This window comes from Thamnophis sirtalis, unplaced genomic scaffold (genome assembly GCF_051295495.1).
Source record: "Thamnophis sirtalis isolate CommonGarterSnake01/CBP01778 unplaced genomic scaffold, rThaSir2_p1.2 scaffold_8, whole genome shotgun sequence".
NCBI lineage: Eukaryota > Metazoa > Chordata > Lepidosauria > Squamata > Natricidae > Thamnophis > Thamnophis sirtalis.
In genome coordinates this window covers 73,488,207-73,512,130 of record NW_028261388.1, presented here as the reverse complement: position 1 = coordinate 73,512,130, position 23,924 = coordinate 73,488,207, and the positions used below count along the sequence as shown (strand labels likewise).

The following is a 23,924-nucleotide window of genomic DNA, read 5'->3' as shown; positions in this document are numbered from 1 at the left end:
GCTTTTGTGTAGAATTTTTTGGCTATACCTGAATCTGTTTGTGTTGGTTTCTTTATCCTGCCTTGCCTCATCACTGTGTTTGTTATCATTTTATTGTTGTTTTTCCTATGTTTGGTTTCTAACGAGGAAAATATCAAATTCCTTCTTTCCTCAGTTTATTACTCAAGAAAAAAGAAGTGTCCTATCTATCAAAGGAAAAATTTGTCAAAAGAAGATATATTAAACAATACTTTGGCAATACTTTGCAACTTCCATAGAGGGATATAAAGCCCAAAAGAAGCCACTAGATACCTTATTCATTATTCCTATAATTGCAGGGATTCAACAAACATTGTCTCCATACATTTTTCAAACATGATAGCTAAAAACTTCACAGTATTATTTTACATAGGAAGGTGAGATTTATAGGACTCTGAATTTTGTATCCTATAATACAATTTTCTTTGTCTGAATTTGTTAACTGCAGCATATTCACAGTTATGATGATATACCATTTATAAGAGTGCATGAATACGTGACCCGTCAAAACCGCGTTCCACAAAAGCGCGCTTGACGAAAGCGCGTACGTGACGTCATTACAGCGCGACGAAAAAAATTAAAAATTGAAATAAAAATAAAATTAAAGCAAGCCGATTCACATAAAGGTAAGGGTTAGGGTTAGGTTAAAGGTTAGGGTTAGGTTTAGAGCGTTAGGGTTACGTTTAGCGTTAGGTTAAGGGTTAGGTTTAGGGTTAGGTTAAGGGTTAGGTTTAGGGTTAGGTTTTGGGGGGGTTAAAGTAAGGTTTTCGCTTTAATTTTACATTTATCGATCACAGCGCAATGTTTTCGTCGCTCTGTGATGACGTCACGTACGCGCTTTCGTCGAGCGCGCTTTTGTCTACCGCGGTTTTGTGGTGGAACCCATGAATATGATACACATTTGCTGAAAACTGCATGCTTACTTGGAAGAAACATTAAGCATAGTGAAACATATATGGATAAGCATGCACCTACAGTATATCGTTGTTCTTTACCTAATCTATTGTACTGTGGTCCCAAAGTTGCTTTTTTCAAGAGGTAACAGGACTTTCTGGTTTTTCTTTAAAAACATTTTGCTTTTCATTTCAGAAGCAAAATGTCTTCAAAGAAAAATCAGAAAGTCCAGTTGCCTCTTGAAAAAAGCATCTTTGGGATAACCAGTCACAGTCACTCATGCCCTAGTCACTTCTTATCTCGACTATTGCAATGCACAGTACATGGGAGTGCCCTTGAACAGAATCCAGAAGCTTCAGTTGGTGCAAAATGCAGCAGCCCGCATGGTTTTGTACAGAGCCTGGTGTGCATATGTGTCACCTCTCCTACGGGAGCTGTCAATTTGCTTCCGGGTGCAATTCAAGGTGCTGGTTGTCACCTTTAAAGCCCTTCATGGCTTGGGACCAGGTTGTGTAAGGGACCGTTTCTTGCCGGTCACATCTACCCGACCCATCAGAGCGAGGAGGCTGGGAATGGCTCCTATCCCCTAGAGAGATATACCTGGTGGTACCCAGAAAAAGGGCCTTCCTTGTGGTGGCTCCCTCCCTCTGGAACATCATTCCTCCAGAGATTACAATGCCCCCCACTCTTCTGGAAGGCGCTGAAGACCTGGTTCTGCCAGCGGGCCTGGGGAACTCAGAGCAGAATGGAGCCCATTCATGTGATCTGTCACCTGGACAGGGGGCGGGGGGTTATTTTATTATATTATACTATATTAATTTATTTGATTCTTTTTATTAGTTATATTGTTTTAAATGTGGTTTTATATTCTGTAAGCTGCCTTGAGTTGCCATGGGTGAATAGGCGGCAATTTACATCCAATAAATAAATAAACCATGATCTGGATGACTGAGAATCTCCATAGATATTGTACTGTGGGCATTTTCACGGCATCATTTTAACCAGTAAAGAGGAATGAATGAATGAATGAATGAATGAATGAATGAATGAATGAATGAATGAATACAAACTGTAAATTAGATAATGCAGAAGCCTAGAATATGAATTATTTCTTAATAATATTTTTATACTTCAAATCCTTGTTTACAAATCATCTTGCCTTAGAAATCCCTTAGAGAGGGATTTCAGTGAATCTAAGACTTCCTCAATCCTTTAGAATTCGCCAGCAATATCCCACTCAGTGGGTCTCCTTTAGCTCATTTGAAATTGGGCATCTGTAGCTGTCAAGATGTTGTTGGACTGTAATTTGAATTGTTCCTGATGAGGCCGGCATGTAGACCAGCGTAGGTGAAAGCTAGCAGACAACCACATTTGATAACCGTCACTTTTCCATTTTCTGTTCCAAAGATAGAGCAGAATTGTATGGTGCATAGAACAGCATCAAGTTCTGTGTTATAAATTAGACAACTATATAGGCAGCCTGAGATACCAGCGCCTAATGTAGCCCCCACACTTTTTTCCTCTTGGGAATCACTTCCAACTACACTACAGTAGCCCAAAATAATTTTTTTTTTACTGTTTGAAGTGGGAAACAACCAGAATACAAAGCATAAGTCCTAAAAGAGGTTGAATATAATTTATAAAATAAAGACAACATCCTTTAGAGCAGTGGTAGTCAACCTGGTCCCTACCGCCCACTAGTGGGCGTTCCAGCTTTCATGGTGGGCGGTAGGGGTTTTGTCCGATACTGAAGCACTTTCCTTTTTTTAAATTTAATTGACTTTTTTTAAAAAATTAATAGCATTCTTTAAAAATTTTCATTAGGTTTTCATAAAATCACCATTAGTGTGGAACCGGTGGGCGGTTAGAAAATTTTACTACTAACAGAGATACAAAAGTGGGCGGTAGGCAGGGGTGGGTTTCTCGCCCCATTCCAACCGGTTCGGTTGGAACGAGGCCGGCGGCGTCCTCGTGCACGTACGCGGTGCATGCATGCCTACTATCCCTACCGCCCACTAGTACCGCCCACTAGAGCCAAGGTGGCGCAGTGGTTAAAATGCAGCACTGCAGGCTACTGCTAGATCAGCAGGTCAGCGGTTCAAATCTCACCGGCTCAGGGTTGACTCAGCCTTCCATCCTTCCGAGGTGGGTAAAATGAGGACCCAGATTGTTGGGGGCAATATGCTGACTCTCTGTAAACCGCTTAGAGAGGCCTGGAAGGCCTATGAAGCGGTATATAAGTCTACTGCTATTGCTATTGCTATTGCTATCATCTGCGCGACACTCCAGCTGCTCCTGGAGGATCGCGCAGGCGCTGTATGCGTCCTGCGCATGCGTAGAAGCGCAGAACTCGTCAAAACCGGGTAAGGACTGCGGGCGGGTGGGCGCGCCCTTCGCCGTTCCCAGAAGTTACTTATTTCCGGGTTCGCCGACCAACCGGTTTGCAGGGACCGCCACGAACCGGTTGAAACCCACCCCTGGCGGTAGGTATAAAAAGGTTGACTACCCCTGCTTTAGAAAATTGGGGGGGGGGGATCTTGATTCTACATATCATCCATTTATTTTGTCCATAAAATGTGAAGTATGAGCTTCAATTATCCAAAGATTACCAATTCCTATTATAAATAAAAGCAAAAATAGGAACTGAGTTCAGAAGAAAACACTTAGTTCCCCCTTATCTTCGTAAATGCTTCCTTTCTTTTGATGTATTGCTACAATGTAAAACGTGGTTGGTTCTGTGCATCTTATTTTGTTTATTCTTTGATAGCTATCTACTAAATGTGGGGACTCTTGTCTTATATGTGTGTAATATATGCACACAGAAATACACACTTAGCTTATATATTTTCCCTCTGTATGAAATTGTTTGCCCCACTGTTTAAACTCTTGCAGAGAATAAGGCAAGGCAATTTCAAAGCCTTCAGGCCTCGTTTTGACACTGACAAGCAGTTAGCATAATTACCCTTGTTCATTTCAGGTGTTTTGCATTGTGTGACTTATAAGATGTTTTGAAAGATTCTTCCAGGAGGCGTTGTTGGTATCTGAGATAGCTTACTAAATGTCACTTTCATGGAGGATGCAGGATCCTCATAATAATAATGTGCTTAGAAGCGGGACTCAAAAGCCGTGACAGGTTTAAATGAACAAAGTAACGGAGTGGGATTCTACATGTGTAACTGAATCAATGCCCTTCTTAAAAAAAACGAGAATGAAAAGTGTTGTTGCCTCTGGAAAAATGAAGTCAGAAGGAAAGAACTTTCTTCTAAATAAATTGGAATGTGTAGATTTAAAAAAAAAATAAAAAGAGGGGGCACCTGCTATTAAAAAACCCTCCCAGATCTATTTTGTATTATGTATGTTCATTTAATGAATAATGAGAAATTCAGAGACATAGACTTTTTAAAAAATTAGGGGCTTACTATTTAAACTGAAAAAGAGAAAGGAAATAGGGAGGGAGGAAGAGAACATTAGAATAGAAGTAGACAAACAACTTGAACTTGGGTGAATTTCAGAGCTGATAAGAGACAAAGTGGTAACCAGAGGGGCATCATTGGAAAGCATTGATTATAAAGAGGGAGGGAGGGAGAGTTTAACTTCTAAGAGAATTGTAAGCGAAGAGCCGAGGTGGCGCAGTGGTTAGGGTGCAGTACTGCAGGCCACTTCAGCTGACTGCTATCTGCAATTCAGCGGTTCTCACCGGCTCAAGGTTGACTCAGCCTTCCATCCTTCCGAGGTGGGTGAAATGAGGACCCAGTCTGTGGGGGCGATCTGCTGACTCTGTAAACCGCTTAGAGAGGGCCGAAAGCCCTATGAAGCGGTATATAAGTCTAACTGCTATTGCTATTGCTGTAAGCATTAGTGGCAGCAAGGCAGATTGTAGAACATTATTTAAGAAAGGGGAGACTTGTGTGGCTGAAACATGGCAGGTGGAAGATCTGTGCTATGATATGACAGTAGAGTGTAAAAGGGGAACAAATAACATTAATTAATTAATATGTTTCAGCTTTCACTATTGTGAAAGCTTAAGAGTTGCATCACCCACCCAACTAAATAGTTTTCCCAATGTGATGACTGATCCAGTTATGACAAATGAATTAGCACTGATACATGGAAATTTGTTGGCCTTTGTATCAGAGTTGTGCTTCAGTTCTAAAGAAAATGATGTTCCTGAAGGAGAGAAAGTATTTTTGCTTAATAAGGAGAATAAATATGGAGAATAAATAGGCAGATCAATGCTTTATTATGTATTATTTGTAAATACAGCCTGTTGTACCTTCTCTCATTGAAAAAAATCTCAGAAGAACAAAAATTGAGGTCTAATCTCTGACAAATATTGCCTTTGTTTTGTAGTATCACTTCCATGACCTGCTTATAATGCAACAGAAAGCAGGAAACTTGTTTCTGAGGAAGGAAGTGCCCTTAATGTCTTATCAAATCCATAAATAGGGACATGTTTTGAAGAGAACTGTCATTCATTGAGTCAATTTAAATACCATATGTTGTCCGGGGAGTCAAGACACTCAAGGCACCCACTCGTTTCCCTTTTCCCCTAAAACAATCTAAGATAGATTGAGAAAGAGTGCCTAACCCAAAGACATCCAGGGGACCTTCCATGGCTTTGTGTGGACATGAATTGTGTCTTCCTAGATCTAGTGTAATACAATACATTAGTGTATACTGGTTTTATTGAACATGATGAGTGATATTGTTTCTGTATACATGACCATTGGAGACATTTTAATAGCTTCTTTCCCAGAGCTTTGGCAGAGGCTTCTCTTTCTCCAAGTGAGAAATCTCTCTCCTCTTCCATGTGGACCATAACAGTTTTCGGTACCTTCAGCAATTCACTTCTGTGGAAAAACTACAAAGTAAAGAAGAAAAATCACCCTTTTAAACCCACAACAGGGTCATTCCCTGGGACCAGGAACTGCGCTGAGAATCATATCAATCTACCAATTGCTGTGTGTGCTGCTCAAATCTGGATGCAAAATGCCAACTCAATTGGCACCCCCTAAGTAGCCTGAATTAATGGCCAGGTCCCCTGATTTAACACTTTCGCAGTGTGACTACATGAACCTGAACGGAAGATTTTCAAGTGTTGCTTTTATTGGACAAAAACTGTGTATGTTCTGCTTATAAATAAGAGAAACAAATAATATTCAAAAGAGCCCAATGCAATAAATTCACATAGAATTAAAATGTGAGATCCGTTGCCATAAAACATGATGATGCCAATAAATTGAATGGCTTTAAAAGAAGATTAGATCCACTCATGCTGGACAGGTTATCAATGCCTCTATTTCAGCCGCAGTTTGGAGCAGTATGTCTCAACGCCAGTTCAGGGGAACAGTAGAGAGCAGAATATGATGTGAGTCCCTCAAAGACATCTGGTTGATCCTTATGAGAAATAAGGATTGTATTAAAATGAGTCTTATCCTGATCCAGCAATACAATATTATTATGTTCATTTATGGTAGCCATCTAAAGGACAAATCCCTTATGTTTTGCTTTTGGATAAAATTTATTTGGAAGCAAAAGTTCTGATTGATAACATAAAGTTTAGAAATATTGTGTATGTGTGTCCGCGTACTCACCCTTTCCTCTACCTTCTATGACTGCTGTTGTTCCCTTTTTTTTCTTCCAAATTATTAGAGTAGAAAGTTTGCAAAGTTGCTCCTTCAATCAGTCTTCTACAGAAGGTTACATCCCCTCTATCTGTGTTTTACAGAAGAAAAATGGAAGGAAGATCACAAATGATTAGACCTTGCAAAAGATTAAAAAGAGGAGCTTTGCAAAGCATATATGCCATTCTTCAACATTAAAGTATTTTTGGCTGTTGCAAGGCTGTTGTAGTTTCTTCCAAGGTTGTATCTAACTGCAGATTCTCTGGTAGTCCCAGCAGAAATATTGTCTGTGACTACGGTATATCAATAAACTAATAAACTGGAATCAGCCTTTAAAGGAGCCACATGAACTTGCAAAGGATGTGACTATGTTAATGCTTCAAGGGGTGTAATAGAGCCAAGGTGGCGCAGTGGTTAAATGCAGCACTGCAGGCTACTGCTAGATCAGCAGTTCAGCGGTTCAGCGGTTCAAATCTCACCGGCTCAGGGTTGACTCAGCCTTCCATCCTTCCGAGGTGGGTAAAATGAGGACCCAGATTGTTGGGGGCAATATGCTGACTCTCTGTAAACCGCTTAGAGAGGGCTGAAAGCCCTATGAAGCGGTATATAAGTCTACTGCTATTGCTATTAAAAAAAAAATAGTTTGGCTAAAATGCTTAGAGAGCCCCAGTGAACCGCTTTCAAATGCTTTAGTCAGCCCTACAAATGATAGTACATCACTTACTGTTTTGTCCCAAGCATCCCTGGAGAAATTGTGGTTTTCCTTAGCAATTTTTTTCTTATTTAAAAATTGTGGAAGCCTGGACTTTTTTTGTCTTTTGTTTTCAAAATCAGGAACGTCTTCTGCTTTCTCTGCTTCCTGCTCACATAGCCATGGAAATGAAAGCTGAGATCATTCAAAGATTACAAGGACCCAAAGCAGGCCAGCTGGAAAGTACAAACAACTTTCACAATTTGTATGTCAAAAGGCACACCAATGTAAGGTATTGTAACAGTTCTTGGAACTGTATTGATCTTATGCTTTTATAGGGCTCTGGGCCCCAATGGCTGGGGGTCCCAATGGGGGAACAGCACAATGCAGGTGGTTGATCAGTGGTGGGTTTCAAAAATTGTTCGAACCTACTCTGTGGGTGTGGCCTCCTTTGTGGGAGTGGCTTGCCGCCCATGTGACCGGATGGGAGTGGCTTGCCGCCCATGTGACCAAATATGAAGATGCCAACGACACTTGTCAGAACCACCTTAAATTACCTCACACACAGCACTGGCATGCATAAGAATATGATGTAAGCTTGTTTTTTAAAAGGCATCTTTGGTTTGCGTTAAAACAACTTCAACACACGCAATGTTCTGATTGCACCGCAAACGCAGTAGTCATCCTTACCTTTCACAGAGGCACTGAGTTTTATAAATATGAGCATGATAGTGTAGAATAATCATATCCAAGGACCAGTGGTGGGTTTCAAAAAATTTTGGAACCTCTTCTGTAGGTGTGGCCTGCTTTCCGGGTCCACTGGTGGGACCTCTTCTAACCGGTTCGGTAGATTTGACGAACCGGTTCTACCGAATAGGTGCGAACTGGTAGGAACCCACCTCTGGTTTTAATGTACTGCGATACATATGTGTAAACATATTCTAATGACTGTAAGCCACCCAGTGTTACCCTATGATAAGATGGGTGGCCAATAAATTTTATAAATAAATACATTGGTGGCAGTAGCACCAAAATTAGTATTTTCTTCATTAATATAAAATTAGCTCATTTTTTTTTCCTGTTCTTCCTCTGATACTAATGTAAAAGCATATAAACAAGATAGTTAACATGTAACATTGTGAAAATGTACAGTAAAACCTCAACAGTAAAACTTCAATAAATTTATTTTTGGAAAAAAACTGAATTTAGTTGGGATATTGAATTAAAATGCACCCTGCAGGCTGAAAGTATGGCTTTTATGGGAGATCCAGAACATAAAAAGAATAAGTTAGCTGATGGTATGGCTTCAGTCAGTTTGATTAACTAACCCAAATTCAGCTGATTTTCAAGACAGCAATGCTAGAATGTGTCTCTGTCACAAGGATATGGTGAGCTGTCATTAGAAATAAATGGAATAATCAGGTTTGCCCATATCAGCCCGACATTCCGAGCTCATAGTAGAAGTAATGGGGAAACAGTAGAATAGTGATTCTATAGCATTTAAAGCTCTGCATTCTTGTGACGTTTAGCGAATTTGAAAAGCTGGTATGATTTATGTATGGCACAGTTTATACACTGGATTGAAACTGCTGAAAAGTGTAGACTTTTGGAGGAAGTTGGAGACATGCATTCTTCTTAACTCCTATGTGTACGACTAGGAAACGGAAAGCTATCTTCTCACTTTGCTTCCTTAATCTTCCTTAATCTTCCTTAATGTTCTGACCCAGCTCCTCAAACACGACAAGCCCTATGAAGTTAATTCAAAGGTTCCTTCATTAGGAGCACCAGCAGCCCAGCAAAAAGTTTCTGTCACTGCAGGCTAACAAATCCATCCGGCTGGGAGATGAATAGTTGTCTGCCACACCTATTAATCTCTGCCCCCTGCCTTTCATTCCCAGAGCTAGGGTGGGGCCGAGGTGGCGCAGTGGTTAGGGTGCAGTACTGCAGGCCACTTCAGCTGACTGCTATCTGCAGTTCGGCGGTTCAAATCTCACCGGCTCAAGGTTGACTCAGCCTTCCATCCTTCCGAGGTGGGTGAAATGAGGACCCAGACTGTGGGGGCGATATGCTGACTCTGTAAACCGCTTAGAGAGGGCTGAAAGCCCTATGAAGCGGTATATAAGTCCAACTGCTATTGCTATTGCTATTCACTAGCAGCAGTGGCTTTTCCTTCCCAAGGATCGGCCCACAGATTTTCACTGCTCTCCTCTCCTCTGTCTTCTGCATATCCGCACGTCAGGCACTGAACCCAGCTATTCCTCCTCTTCCTCATCAGCCACCTCCAGACCTGGGGCTGTTGACTCTCCATCTGAGGGGAGCGGTATATAAGTCTAACTGCTATTGCTATTGCTATTCACTACCAGCAGTGGCTTTTCCTTCCCAAGGATCGGCCCACAGATTTCCACTGCTCTCCTCTCCTCCTCTGACCGCTGACAAGATGCCCCAAGCTCCACCTCTGTTTCTCACTCTGTTAGCGCCAATCCCTCTCCCCCCTCGGAGCTCTCAGGTTGCCTTGATGCTGACCATGCTGCCTCCTCATCTGATTCGGCTGCTGGAGGGGCCGGTGGCTGACAGACCACAACACTTCCAGCAGCTACCTTTTAGGAATCAAGGAAACAACATGGGCAAAACTGAGATGAGTTGTGTCAGTTGCTTCCAAGTTTCCAAAATGCCAGGCTGTTGACTCATTCCACACCCATTCCACTCCAATTTTTTTCTTTATAGCTAAGTGGCCATACTATTCTTTGTTGTAGTCTGGTGGTTATTCAGATTTTTGCAGACCAGATTGATAGAGCTACATTAGCATGAAATAGGGGTGAGAAGATTTTTGTTACTGTAGGATCTGTAACACTTAAGGTGGGATTCTGCTACTCTTAACATTAAAATAAAAACAACCATCAGTCCCCTTCAAACTACTTCTGAGGTTTTGGAAAATGGAAGCAGTGACTGTATCAGTGGTGGGATTCAGCCGGTTCGCACCTATTCGGAGAACCGGTTGTTAACTTTCTAAACAGTTTGCAGAACCGGTTGTTGGAAGAAATCTCCTTTTGTTTTTTCCCCACTTTACAGGGCTAATCCTGTAAGGAAGGCAGGAAGGAACCATTCTGGTGTTGTTTCTAGCCTAATCTTGATTGCCCTGCTTACAGAAACTGCCTCTCTGGTTAACCCTGATTACATTGTAACAGCTAAGGTGAAGCGCTCATCGATGTGAGTGACCTTGAGTTGGCCACACCCCCACAGTCACATGACCATGGAGCCTCACCTACCCAGCTGGTCCCTGGGCAGAGAACAGGTTGCTAAATTATTTGAATCCCATCACTGGACTGGATGGAGATACCTTCAGCCTCTGCAGGAGTACCATTAGAGGTGCCAGTGAAAAGAGACTTTAACTGGCATAGTTCTAGATGAAGCCTGATGAATGCTGGAGGCCTGCCAGAAAAGTTTTTGATGTCTGGGATAAAATCATCACACACATGACCAATCCACTAAAAATAGCTGTGTAAATTGGCTCTTTGGAAATCCCTTGCGAAAAATTGTTGGTGGCTAAATGTGTTTGTTTCTGATAAGATATTTGGAACATTCCCCATTCCTGGTTCTATTAAATGAATGTTAAGATAAAATATTGTTTTTTAACTTGAAAAAAAAATCAACAATGCTAAATTCTTTTATGTGCAGCATTTTATATGCCGATATTGTAGGATTTACTCGCTTGGCTAGTGATTGCTCCCCTGGAGAACTGGTGCATATGCTGAATGAACTGTTTGGCAAGTTTGATCAAATTGCAAAAGTAAGTATGTATTAGTTTTGTTCATGGCTAATACTATAATGTTGCCACTGTATTTTTATAACCATAATAGGTAACAATAGCACGAGCCTTTCCTGGAGCATTCGGAGACTCCAGCTCGTCCAGAATGCAGCCGCGCAAGCGATTGTGGGTGCACCTTGGTACACCCACGTTACACCTATCCTCCGCGAGCTGCACTGGTTGCCGATTGGTCTCCGGATACGCTTCAAGGTGCTAGTCATCACTTATAAAGCCCTTCATGATATTGGACCTGGGTACTTGAGAGACCGCCTGCTGCCAATTACCTCCCAAAGACCCATTAGATCACACAGATTAGGCCTCCTCCAGGTTCCGTCTACTAGCCAATGTCATCTGGCTACTACCCGGGGGAGGGCCTTCTCTGTGGCGGCTCCGGCCCTTTGCAACGAGCTCCCCGCAGAGATTCGGACCCTCACCTCTCTCCAGGCCTTCCGAAAAGCCGTTAAAACCTGGCTGTGTCAGCAAGCCTGGGGTCGATGAGTTCCCTTCCCCTCTCGAATCGTGTGGCTGTTGGTTGTTTTAAATTCCCTGTACTTTTTGTTGTAGTTCTTGTGTTTCCCTTCCCCTCCTTGGGTTTGTGCGCCGCCCTGAGTCCCCCCGGGAATAGGGCGGCATATAAATAAAATGAACCTTGAACCTTGAACCTTGCTTCCTCACAGCCTCCAAAAATGCTTTCCTAAAAATGCAGGTGCCTCTTTTGAAATAATTGTTTTGTCACATCCTGGCATAAGGAGGGAGAAAATAAATTACTTTATAACACCTCCATTTCACAAAAATGAGGACAAAACAGTTTAAAAATTTGAAAATAATAAAAAAAAATACAATTTATGCATTAAATGCAGTAATATTTTATTGAGGACCTGGAATAAAAACCCTTTGTTCTGTTACACGGCTTTTCACTTTGAATTGCTCACTATTTATATGCAGGTATACATTGGTGTTGGAAGGCAATGTTTTTGAGTCCTAGAAACATCACTCATTACTCTAAGGCTCAGTTTGTTGAATAACAACAATAGTTTTCATAATCTTTCAGAGTCACAGTAGATGCAGCATATGTTCCAGAGTTTGGTTCCTCCTCTTTGACTGGCCTACTCTGCCACTCTTCTATAAAGACTGACAGCCAAATTATTCATTTAACTTCTATCAAAATTTAGGCTTTGCCATTTAAAGTTGCATTGCAAAAAAACAAGTATCTTAGAGGAACTGGTGCATCCAAGATATCTCCTTGACATCTCCTTGTCTTGGCATAAGGAATTTTCCACGACACAGTAGTTAGATGTGCATGTGCATTCCCACATCAGCTGATTGTTGAATAGTGAGTTCAGAGTATGCCCTGGTTTGCTTCCCTGATTTCTTTGTTATGGAGAATAGCAGAGTGAGAAGAACTAAGCTGTCTTTTGGGCATCTCCCCAAACATTACTAAATGTGTCAAGGGTCCCTAGAGGAACAATGAAATTTTGAATGACTTAAAGTAATGCTCAGATTTCATTTAAAGGACTAATTTTATCCCATGAAAGAAATTAGCAATGTAGCAGTATAGTATTACAGCTTAGAAAGTGCCAGTATTCCTGCAAATGCTCAAATAGAGATGGTAACAAATATCCTGTGTTAAAATTTCAAGTCTATTCCCAAAGGACCTGTCTAATTTGGTGTCATTAAGAAGGACTGTTGACTTTAAATCCCTGGGAGTTTGGAGACAACATTGATTGAGCTTGCTTCTGATTTTATAACTCAGAAAAAGTAGGTCACTGGAAATGGGGAAGCAGACAGCTCTGGAGTTCATTTCAGCTATAAACATTCTGGTCCAGTCATCTCTGTATTTTTAGATGGAATACAATTGACACAATCAGGTGCATCAAGTTCTGCAGCTTTGCTGATAAGCTTTATGTTGCTGCCTTGACTCTCTCCTAACTGATTCCCTCATCCCTGTTTCCCCTCTCCCCCCCCCTTTTTTTTTTAAAGGAAAACGAATGTATGAGAATTAAAATCTTAGGAGACTGCTACTACTGTGTGTCTGGCCTTCCAATATCACTACAAAATCATGCCAAGAATTGTGTGAAAATGGGACTGGATATGTGTGAAGCTATAAAGTGAGTAAATATTTTATATATATATTTAAAATATATAAAATACTCCTTTCTTTAAAAATTATGAAGCAAAATTTAATAGGAAAGGTTTACTCCATGTCTCTTTCCCAAATCCTAATTTTTTTAGTTCAATATTTTAAACTCAAATCTGATTGAGAGGCTTGCATTTTTTTTTGTCCTGAAACTATGGCAATGAAGGATATTAAAGTTTGTTTATTTTATTCATACACAAAAAGGGCTCCTAAGGTTACCAAAAAGTGTTAACTTTAAAATATAAACCTTAAAACATTACAATGCAGCAGAATTTAGAATAGGAGAATACCAGTCTTTTAACAACAAAAGAGAAATGTATTTATTTAAAATTATTCAGAGTGAACAAAAACAAACCCTGATCTCTGGAGGCACATTTATTTGATGTGGAATGTGGGGAAAAAAAGTCATGGCATGAAAGTGTTCTGCAAAAAAAAAAAAAACTTGGTATAAATTTGGCTGCATTCAGTGTAGTGGGAATGATCACACTTCTTTGAAATATGTAGTGGTCACCAGTAATAAAAAAATATTCCACAACTATAGGAAACACTCCACAGTACACAATTTCCCCCTGCATATGGAGAGCAGCAAAATAAGGATGGATCACCCTGTCTTCTGTCAACACTCCTATTTATTTATTTGTTTGTTTGTTGTTTATTTATTTATTTATTACATTTTTATGCCACTCCTCTCCCCTGCAAGGTGCATCTGGGTAGCTAGAAGCATCTGAAGAATCAGTCACCTTCTAAATGACACATGGATAATAAAACAGTTTCTTAAATGGGTTCCACCACAAAATCGCGGTAGACTAAAGCGCTTGTGATTAAAGCGCGGTGACAAAACCGCACCGTCAAAACCGCGCGACAACAGCGCGCCGACAGAAGCGCGCTGTAACATAACCCTAAAAATAACCCTAAACCTAACCCTAACCCTAACCCTAAACCTACCCTAAACCTACCCTAACCCTAAACCTTACCTTAAGTTAAATCGCGCTGTTGTCGGCGCGCTTTTGACATCGCGGTTTTAGCGCCGCGGTGTTGTCGGCGCGCTTTTAACGTTCGCGGTTATGTCGTGCCACGTCTTAAATGAATATGCGATATAAAACTGAAAAATACGCTCATTCTCTGCCCAGGAGATAACTTGTGAAGACTACCTCTGTCTCTGAAGTTATTTCTCTTTAAATTCATGAAGAAATTCACAGTCTTTAATTACAGCTGTTAACAATTGCTAGGTGCCCCCTACATAGCCAAAGCTCAAGCTATCAGATGTCCCATTAAGCATGTTACCCATTCCAAATGTTTGCTGTGCAATCAACAGTTTTGTCTTCACTCTGTGGATTGGGTGTAAAGTTAATTTGTGCTAATGTACAAATTAAATGCAATGCTGCTGCTTTTCCATAGACACTTAATTCCCTCATTTCCTCCTCTGTATTTTAAAAGGTAACCATCATGAACTTTCTGAAACGAATTCCTATTGAGAAAATGATCTTGGTGCTACTGAAGAAGCAATTAGAAATTATCAATGCAATCTAATCTTAATGTTCAAGTTATTGAGAATAGCTGCTCAGAATAATCTAATATAGGTAGGGATTCATGGGGAAAAAAATGGGAGAGAGAAGGGGATTTTTCCCCTTTAATTTTCCCCTGCAGATTTATCATTTGGCAGGCAAACTCATCCGAGTTGGGGGTGGGAGAGGAAATGGGGGAGGGGGGGCTGCTATAAAGTGGTATAATGTATTTTAAACAGTAACTCTATATGCAGAAAATGAAACTCCTAGTTCAGTGCTGATTCTCTCTTATTAGGGCTGGAGGCAAAAACCTCTCTAGAATCTCGATTCATTCGAAATCCAAATACTTTTTTTTTCATAGTGCCAAACGAACGAACACAAAAGAATTTCATAAAGCAGGTCATAAGAAAAAGGAAATCAAATCTTAATCAAGGTGTTTATCCATGAAGCTCCTTTTTCAATTTTAATTAGTCTCCAATTGAAAGCTTAATTCTTTAGTTAACTGGTAGGTGCTGTATGGTTCACTGTTCCTGTACTCCGCTAAGCCTGAACTGATCTGATAAGGGACATTTAGGGAGGGAAATGGAGCACAGGAACTAAGGTTCACACAACTAATTTATTGCAAATTAAACAATAGTTTGGGGGTTTTCATATTTTGATCTACTCTCAATAATTAATTATGTAGTGAAATGCTAAATAAGCTGTGTCCTGATAGATAGAACTTCACTTCTTCCTTCATGCTGATGGGTAAAATTAATTGGTTGGCATGGTTTACAATTTTGTTGTAATGTTATTTGGGAATAAATCTTGTGTAATATTGACTAGTACTTATGGCCTCCCAGTTTCTAGGCTGGTGTTTTAACCACTACACCAAACTCTCTCAGTGAAATAAATTGGTGGTTATTTTTCCCATCATGTTTTTTTTTCCTATCTGGTAATGCCAGGTGAATTCACCAATCATGGATTATCCCACCTTAAATCTATAAAGGCAAGAGCCGAGGTGGCTCAGTGGGTAGAGTGCAGTACTGCAGGCCACTTCAGCTGACTGCTAGTTCAGCAGTTCAGCGGTTCAAATCTCACCGGCTCAGGGTTGACTCAGCCTTCCATCCTTCCGAGGTGGGTGAAATGAGGACCCAGACTGTGGGGGCAATATGCTGACTCTGTAAACCGCTTAGAAAGCCCTATGAAGCGGTATATAAGTCCAACTGCTATTGCTATTGCTAAACACCATTTAAATGCTAAAACAGAACAAGGTTTAGCAATAAGGGCAGCGGGTGCCAACAGATCTATGAACCCATCTCTTACAAGGAAGAGCTGTAACTAAATGTAAATTTAGCAAGACAGGATTGAATATTCAAATTGAATAGAAAGCATTATTTATTTGGGAAAATTTATATGGCCGCACAACTCACAGTCAATAACTTCAGGCAGCTTACAAAGATGAAACCCAATATTATGTGAAAACCTCAATGAATGGAAGCCAGAGTGGATGGTGGAGTTTAATATCTATTAGGCCAACTGATGGGGAACATTATTTGTGGAAGATTGCAACTTAGACTGTAAAAAGATAATTTAGACATTCAAAATAAACTGGCTGATATCTTAATAATTAAAAGGGATATGCAAACACTAATCCAAAAAATGAGCTAGATAATTTTTCTATATTGGATTACAAAAGAAGGCTTGATAAAATTTTGAAGAATCATATAAGAAGGGGAAACAGAAAAAAAATGAAAAGAAATCAAGTTCTATAACATTATTTGAGTGGACTAAAGATTAAGATTGTTAGAAGTAAAGGGAAAGAATATAAAGCAGGTTTATTTGATTGGGGTTAAGATAGATAACCCTTAGTGGACTTGTGTTGATACTAGGACTGAAATGACAATGTTTTATGGATTTGTTTATAGATAAGAAATGGGATATAGGAAGAAAAGAACATTTATTGTACTTAAGAAGTATATGTAATAGAAGAAGAGATATAATCAAGAATAAACGGATAATAAATGTAAATTGAATATAAAAATGAGTGATTGGTATGAAAGAAGTATATTGAAATGACTTGGATGTAGAGAGAGAAGAAATTAAGATCAAATAACTAGACAAATAGATGAAGGAAGAGTGAATGCACTGAATAGAAAGTTGTAGGTCAAGAAAGTTGTGGTTGGATAGAATTGATAAGACGATGAAAAAGGGGGGGGGCAAAAGGCAATGCTGAAGGGTGTGGTGGAAACAAGGATAATTCACAAAGGTAGACAAGCAATAAATAAATAAATAAATAAAACATCACGAACGGGGTTGGTAAAAACTAGGTATGTTTAGATTTCCCTTATTAGCACTTGCCTTAGTTTTTTTCTGCTTTTTATTTCTTTTCTGCATTTTGCTAATCACCAGAATACACACACACACACACACACACAGAGAAATGTTTATATTAATCAGAGAAACATTAAATCAGCACTTAAAATTGCTAAAATAGTTTTATTTCAATTTTTTTGCAAATGCACATCTATTAAAATCTCTAGTTGACTATTGCAAATTGTATGGCATTGGTTTGAGTTTTGAAAGACTAATGTTGAACATCTTCCATGAATTGTTTCTGAATAATAGGAAGGTGAGAGATGCAACTGGAGTTGATATTAATATGAGAGTGGGCGTACACTCTGGGAATGTCCTTTGCGGTGTGATTGGACTCCAAAAATGGCAATATGATGTGTGGTCACATGATGTAACACTGGCCAATCACATGGAAGCTGGAGGAATTCCTGGGTAAGATCATTATTTAACTTATATGTATTTTGATATATTTCATATATAGAGAATAATCCTGGTGGTAATTTGAGATTGTTGTGGTGTTACTTGATCATAAAACAGTACACTATACAGTTATGTTCATGCTTGCACATATTAATCAATCCAAAAATACTACTCACTCAGTGTATTGCAAATTGAACTACTGCAAATAAAGATTTCTTCCATTTACTGAATAGTGTTTGAAGGCACTGTTCTATGTATGCATGGCAGATCCAAAATCTTGAAGCTACATTCAAATATTAAGATTTAATGTTCCGTTAAATAGATTAACTATTATTTATTGGTGTCTCAGTCCCCACAATTTAGCAAGTTCAGCAAGCATTTATAATATTAAAAATCATGTTTTCTGAAGTGCAGATTAAAAGTGGGCTTGACTTTCATCAAGAGTCAGCTGGGATGTGAGGGCCAAATTACAATAGAGGAATCACATTCTTACCACATTAAAAATGATATACACGTGGAATGTTTCTGAGTCTTTTCCTTAACAAGCTGTCATTGTATGTCCCATAAGGAATCCACTCAAATGCTTCCACCACTGACACATAGAGCGGCATGCCTTAGTTACAGTCTCGTCATTGGAATCAAATCTCAGTTTGAGTTATATATTGCATTTCCATTACTTATTACTCATTTCTTATTTAGTTATGTATCTAAATCTTGAGGAAATGATTCTCAGCTATAATTAAAAGGAAAATAAATGCTATTTTCTTAATGTTGTATAATGGTCACTTTAAAATAAACCATAATTTCAGCCGTGTTCACATTACTTCAGTCACCTTGGCACACTTGAATGGAGCATATAAAGTGCAAGAAGGGGATGGTGATGCAAGGGATTCATACCTCAAGGAACATAACGTGAAAACCTTCTTTATAATCAATCCTAAGGTAAGTAACATCGTTTTTCTTTTATAGCCGTGATGATGAATCTATGGCTCATGTGCCCGAAGTAGCATGCGGAGCCGTGTTGCCTGGCACACATGGCATCCGCCCGTTCCTTTTCCAGGTTTCTGGCGCACATGCACCTGTGATGATCAGCTGGCCTTTGTGTGTGCGGTAGTGCCGGAAACTGGCACTGGTCTTCCGTTTTCCAGTGGGAACATGTGCGCCGGCCAGTTGATTGTCTTGAGTGCATGCGCGCGGCCAAAACCAAAAGTTAATTTTCCACGTACACATGCCCCCTAAGCAGCTCCTCTTCTGGGTTGTGGCCCAAATAAGTGTGCATACTTTTGGTACCGAGTGCCAAAAAGGTTCTCCATCACTGTTCTATAGTGAAGTATTTATGTTTGATAATCTACAAGTAGTCAATCATGAAGGTTTGACTGGAATAGTTCTGAAAAGTGACGCATTAATATTGAAAAATATTGAACAAGGCACTGGGCTAAAAATTCAGGTTTCTAGGAAAGTGGTCAATGATTTCACCCATTTCTCTTTTGTACTTATTTTCAAATTAGGAAGAAAAACGAAGCCCACAACATCATTTCCGAACTCGAAACACCCTAGAAGGAGCTAAAATGAGAGCCTCTGTTCGTATGACTAGATACTTGGAATCATGGGGAGCAGCTAAGCCATTTGCTCATTTGCACCATCGGGACAGTATGATTACTGAAAATGGCAAAATCAGCACCATGGTATTAGCTTCTGTATATTTTTAAATAACTAAAATATCTTTGGGGGGGCGGTTTGGGGGACTAATTAACCTGATTTTTTTTGGGGGGGGGGACACCTAAGAATAATCCACCAGCCCTTTTATCATCACAACAACATAGCTGTTGTTTATATTAACCCTAGAAGTTTTAGCTAGGAATGTGCGTAAAGAGGAACATATAAAGGGATTAGAAATTAAAAAGGAACAATTTAAGTTACAGACTTTTGCGGACAATTTAGTTTTTGTTTTAGAGGATCTAAAGTCTGATGAGAAACTTATTGAGGAATTGGCAGAGTATGGGAAAGTAGTGGACCTGAAAATAAATATGACAAATGTTGGTTAAAAATATGACACCCGATTTGAAAGAGGATTTAACGAAGAAATTGGGTATTCAAATCATCAAAAAAGTGAAATGTTTAGGTATACATTTAACAGCGAGGTGTGTGTCCATCAAAGAAGACAATTATATTAATTTGATTAATAAAACTAAGCAAGACTTAGAAAGGTGGAAAAAATTACAATTGTCCCTGATGGGTAGGATTGCAGTCATAAAGATGAATGTACTACCAAAATTTCTTTTTTTGTTTCAGAATATTCCCATTAAATTAGAAAAAGGCTTTTCTAAGAATTTGAGCCAATTGGTCTCTAAATTTATATCGCAGGGGGGGAAAATCAAGAATAAAACTCAAAAGCTATGCAAGATATCAAGGAAATTGGAGGATTTGTCGTACCGGACTGGGAACTTTACTATACCGTGGCTATTCTAATATGGATAAAAGAATGAATAATGTTAAGAAATAAAAGATTACTCAAATTGGAAGGTCATGACCTCCAAGCAGGATGGCATGCCTTCCTATGGTATGAAAAAGGATCTGCACATAAGTATTTTCATAGACATTACATTAGACAGTCCCTGATATTAGTATGGAATAAAATTAAGCATGACCACTATATTGAAATACCAATTTGGCTATCCACGAAGAAAGCATATATATACCCAAAGTTGATTAACATGGAAAAAATTGTTACATACAAAGAGATATTGAACAGACAGGAGGAGATAAAAACCAGGCTAGAATTGGCATCACAAGGGGTATATCTAGAGTGGTTCCACCACAAAACCGCATTCGACTAAACCGCGCTCGACTAAACCGCGTAGCTGACGTCATCAACAGCGCGACAACAGCGCGGAGACAGAAGCACGCTGTAAACGCTAAACCTAAAATTAACCCCTAAACCTAACCCCCCTAAACCTAATCCTAAACCTAACCCTAAACCTAACCCTAAACCTAATCCTAACCCTTAACCTAACCCTAACCCTTAACCTAACCCTAAACCTAACCCTAAACCTAACCCTAAACCTAACCCTTACCTTAAGTTGAATCGGCTTGCTTTCAAAGCGCTATTTAAAGCGCCCTTCTTTCTCCGCGCTCGCTGTTGTCGCCCTGTTGATGACATCAGCGACACAGTTTAATCGGGCGCGGCTTAGTCGAGCGCGGTTTTGTCGTGCCACGATCTAGAGTAGTGATCTTATCTACAGATACAATCGAGGTTTGCACAGGACAGAAAAAGGAAGGCATTGCCAAAGAATATACAATATTAGATAAGCTCCTGATAGAGACAGAAGACAGGTTGATCAAAGCATTGTACAGATATCTGCTGAAATATAAACTTGAGGAAGAACATGTTAAAGAAACTATGGTCGCATGGGCGAAAAATTTGGTTACAATGTGGAATTGGATAAATGGGAAAGACTTTGGACATTTAATCGGAAACTAACAATGACCACGGCTTATAAGGAAAATATGTACAAGATGTTCTATAGATGGCATCTTTCCCCAGCATGGCTCTCCAAAATGTTTAAAATTTTGGCCCCAAATTGTTGGAAGTGCAAAAAAACACCAGGCACCTTTTTCCATATGTGCTGGACATGCAATGAGACAAAAAGATATTGGAAAATGATGCAATCATGGCTGAAACAAATGGTGGGAGATCAAAGTTTGTTCAAACCAGAAATTTTTCTCCTAGGCATAATACCGGAGGGGTATAAGAAATGTGTGCTCTATGTAATTATACATATATTAACTGCAGCGTGAATAACCTATGTGCAGTATTGGAAAAAAGAAAATATCCCATCAGAGTTAGACATAATTAGCAAAATTTTGGCCTGTGCGGAAGCAGATAGGGTCACCCTCGAATTAAAAAATAAAGGGGAATCGGAATATTATGAAGTCTGGAACAGATTTTATTATTGGTATAAGACAAGGTGACAAGACTGGGACAAATTGTAAATAATGTGATTGGTTAGAAGGATTGATAATGTATTAAGTAGGCTGACAGCTAATGGACGAGATTATCTGTATATAATGTGATGGTATGGTCATAACACAGCTTCGCTGTGCTGCGCTATTTTAAATGTAAAAACAATAAAAAAAATTTTTTTTCAAAAAACATCATTTCCTACCCCGAAACACCCTGGAACCAGGATGGTGAACCTATGACACATGTGCCACAGGTGGCTGCGGAGCCATTTGTCAGGGCACGCGAGGCATTGCCCTGTCAGCTGGCATGCGCACGCTGGACAGCTGAGTTCAGCCTTTTTTAAAGCCATTTTTCGCCCTCCCCAGGTTCCACAGCTTTTATAGGAGCCTGGGGAGGGCGAAAACAGCCTCCCCCTCCGGAGGGCCGCTAGAGGCTTCAGGAGCTTCCCTGAAACCTCTGGAGTACAAAAAACAGCCCTACGGGCAAACCGGAACTTCTCCTCCTGAAGGCCGCTGAAGGTTCTGGAGAGCTTAAACCGGCCCTATGAGCAAACCGAGGTCCGGCGGCGGGGGGAGGCTGTTTTCATCCTCCCCGGGATGAAGCCTGGGCCCACCCCAGGCTCCCCTCTGGAGCCTGGGGTAGCCGAAAAAAGCATGCAACAAATGGGGGAGAGCGCCTCTTGTGCATGCATTCGCATGGGGGGGGGTGTCGCACATTGCATTATGGGTGCTGCACACCTGCCCACAACCCCCCTGCGCTCTCCCCGCTTATGGCGCGCAAGCCAAAAAGGGTTCGCCATCCCTGCCCTAGAAGGAGCTAAAATAAGAGCCTCTGTTCGTATGACTAGATACTTGGAATCGTGGGGAGCAGCTAAATCATTTGCTCATTTGCACCATCGGGGCAGTATGATTACTGAAAATGACAAAATCAGCACCATGGTATTAGCGTCTGTATATTTTTAAATAGCTAAAATATCTTTTGGGGAGGGCGGTTTGGTTGACTAATTAATCTGATTTTTTGGGGCCCACCTAAGAATAATCCACCAGCCTTTTTAGTATCGTTATCCTTTATTAAATTAATAAACTTCAGAATTAGGCATTGTTTCTTCAGATGATATTACATTATTAAAATAATACCATATGTTACCTGCAGAAAATTGGGTGGAGAACTGCCATTGTTAAATGTATTAGAATTATAATGAATAAATAATGAATTATAATGAACAAATAACTGACTAATAAATGCGTAGGCCTAGAGAGGCCAAGTTTCTGTAAAATATTTGACTTCTGTGCTTTTCTAGCTGTCACAGACTTACCTTACGTTACCTCTACTTATGCAGAAACCACTACATGTAGTCCTCAACTTACAACTACAATACAGGTTGGCCATTACCATCATAGGTTGTGTTCTGACCCCCCTCGTCCCACACCAACACACATTCCGAGCCAAAGATAAGTTACGGCATTTAATTAACAGACAGACAGGTCCTTGGCAGCAAACCGGCACAGACAAGTTTGGGCAGCAGTCCAGCACAGATAAGGCTTGGCAACAATCCAGCCTGCCAAGATCACAATAATGTTCTCCGACATTAGTTCCTGCATTGACTTCTGCAAGAGGGGCGTGTGCACAAGCAGTCCTTTTATAGTCTGGAGAGAAGGCTAATGACCACCAGCTGAGTGCAATTACCACCTGTACTTGCGCAACTGTTCCTGCCGCCTATTAGCTCTTCGGCATCCAGGAACAACTCACTGCTGATGTCCGGATCACACTCCCTTGTCTCCTCCCCACTAGTCCAAGGCTCAGGCGCCTCCTGGTGGCCAACCAGCCTCTCTGCGCCCTGCTCGGAGTTGGAACCCTGTCCAGGGTCCTCCACATCCTCCAGAGCCGACTCATAGGGCCCCTCGCTGTCGGAGTCTGGTGGCAGCTCCAACGGCTCCTGCTGGGCCACCACAGGTTGTGATTGTTGTAAAGCAGATCTCCTACATAAGTGACCTGATTTTATGAGTCTTTTTTTGTGGTGATTAAGCAAAGCAGCAGTCGTAAAGTGAACCTATTGTTTTCTATGGGGCATTTTTTTTTTGCCAAAAACGTGAAGGAAAAACCGGTTTCCAGCAAAAAGTTATAAAACATGGTGATGTGACTACGGAATGCTGCAAACGGCCAAATGTGTGGGCCAACTGTCAAATCCCCATATGTGGTAAATGACCAAGGCGGAGGCAGCTGCCAAAAATCAGAACTATGTGGGTCTTTCCTGCACTACTTTTCCTGCACTTCTGGCTTTGTCCTTTTTTCTGCTTCTTTTTCTGTATTCTAATTATTAATTCTTATTAAGTTTTATTCTTACTTTTAATTTTTTTAATAAACATATAAAAAAGGACAAATAGTTTGCATTATAGTGCAATCTTCTACATTGAACCCAATAGCTGTTCTATAGTTCTATATATCTGGATGATACTTTCTGTTACTCTCTCTCTCTTAGGACATGCCTATGGGTCAGTATAATTTCCAGCGTTGTAGAGAAAGGTATGTGCA

At 40.2% G+C, this 23,924-nt stretch overlaps 1 protein-coding gene and 1 long non-coding RNA gene across 3 annotated transcripts in view; one reads left to right on the top strand and one right to left on the bottom strand.

The window, feature by feature from the left end:
* ADCY2 (adenylate cyclase 2) overlaps nucleotides 1–23,924 on the top strand; it is a 168,069-nt gene that overhangs the window by 75,577 nt on the left and 68,568 nt on the right. For both annotated transcript variants that reach the window (XM_087721923.1, XM_087721922.1), the window contains exons 5-11: nucleotides 7,371–7,519; nucleotides 10,903–11,014; nucleotides 13,013–13,140; nucleotides 17,282–17,440; nucleotides 18,238–18,370; nucleotides 18,937–19,113; nucleotides 23,872–23,915. In XM_087721923.1, the coding sequence (XP_087578049.1) occupies nucleotides 7,371–7,519; nucleotides 10,903–11,014; nucleotides 13,013–13,140; nucleotides 17,282–17,440; nucleotides 18,238–18,370; nucleotides 18,937–19,113; nucleotides 23,872–23,915 (902 nt within the window). The remainder of the gene's footprint in view (nucleotides 1–7,370; nucleotides 7,520–10,902; nucleotides 11,015–13,012; nucleotides 13,141–17,281; nucleotides 17,441–18,237; nucleotides 18,371–18,936; nucleotides 19,114–23,871; nucleotides 23,916–23,924) is intronic.
* The window catches only part of LOC148044493 (uncharacterized), a 1,189,713-nt gene that overhangs the window by 1,098,943 nt on the left and 66,846 nt on the right, over nucleotides 1–23,924 (bottom strand). The window lies entirely within an intron of this gene.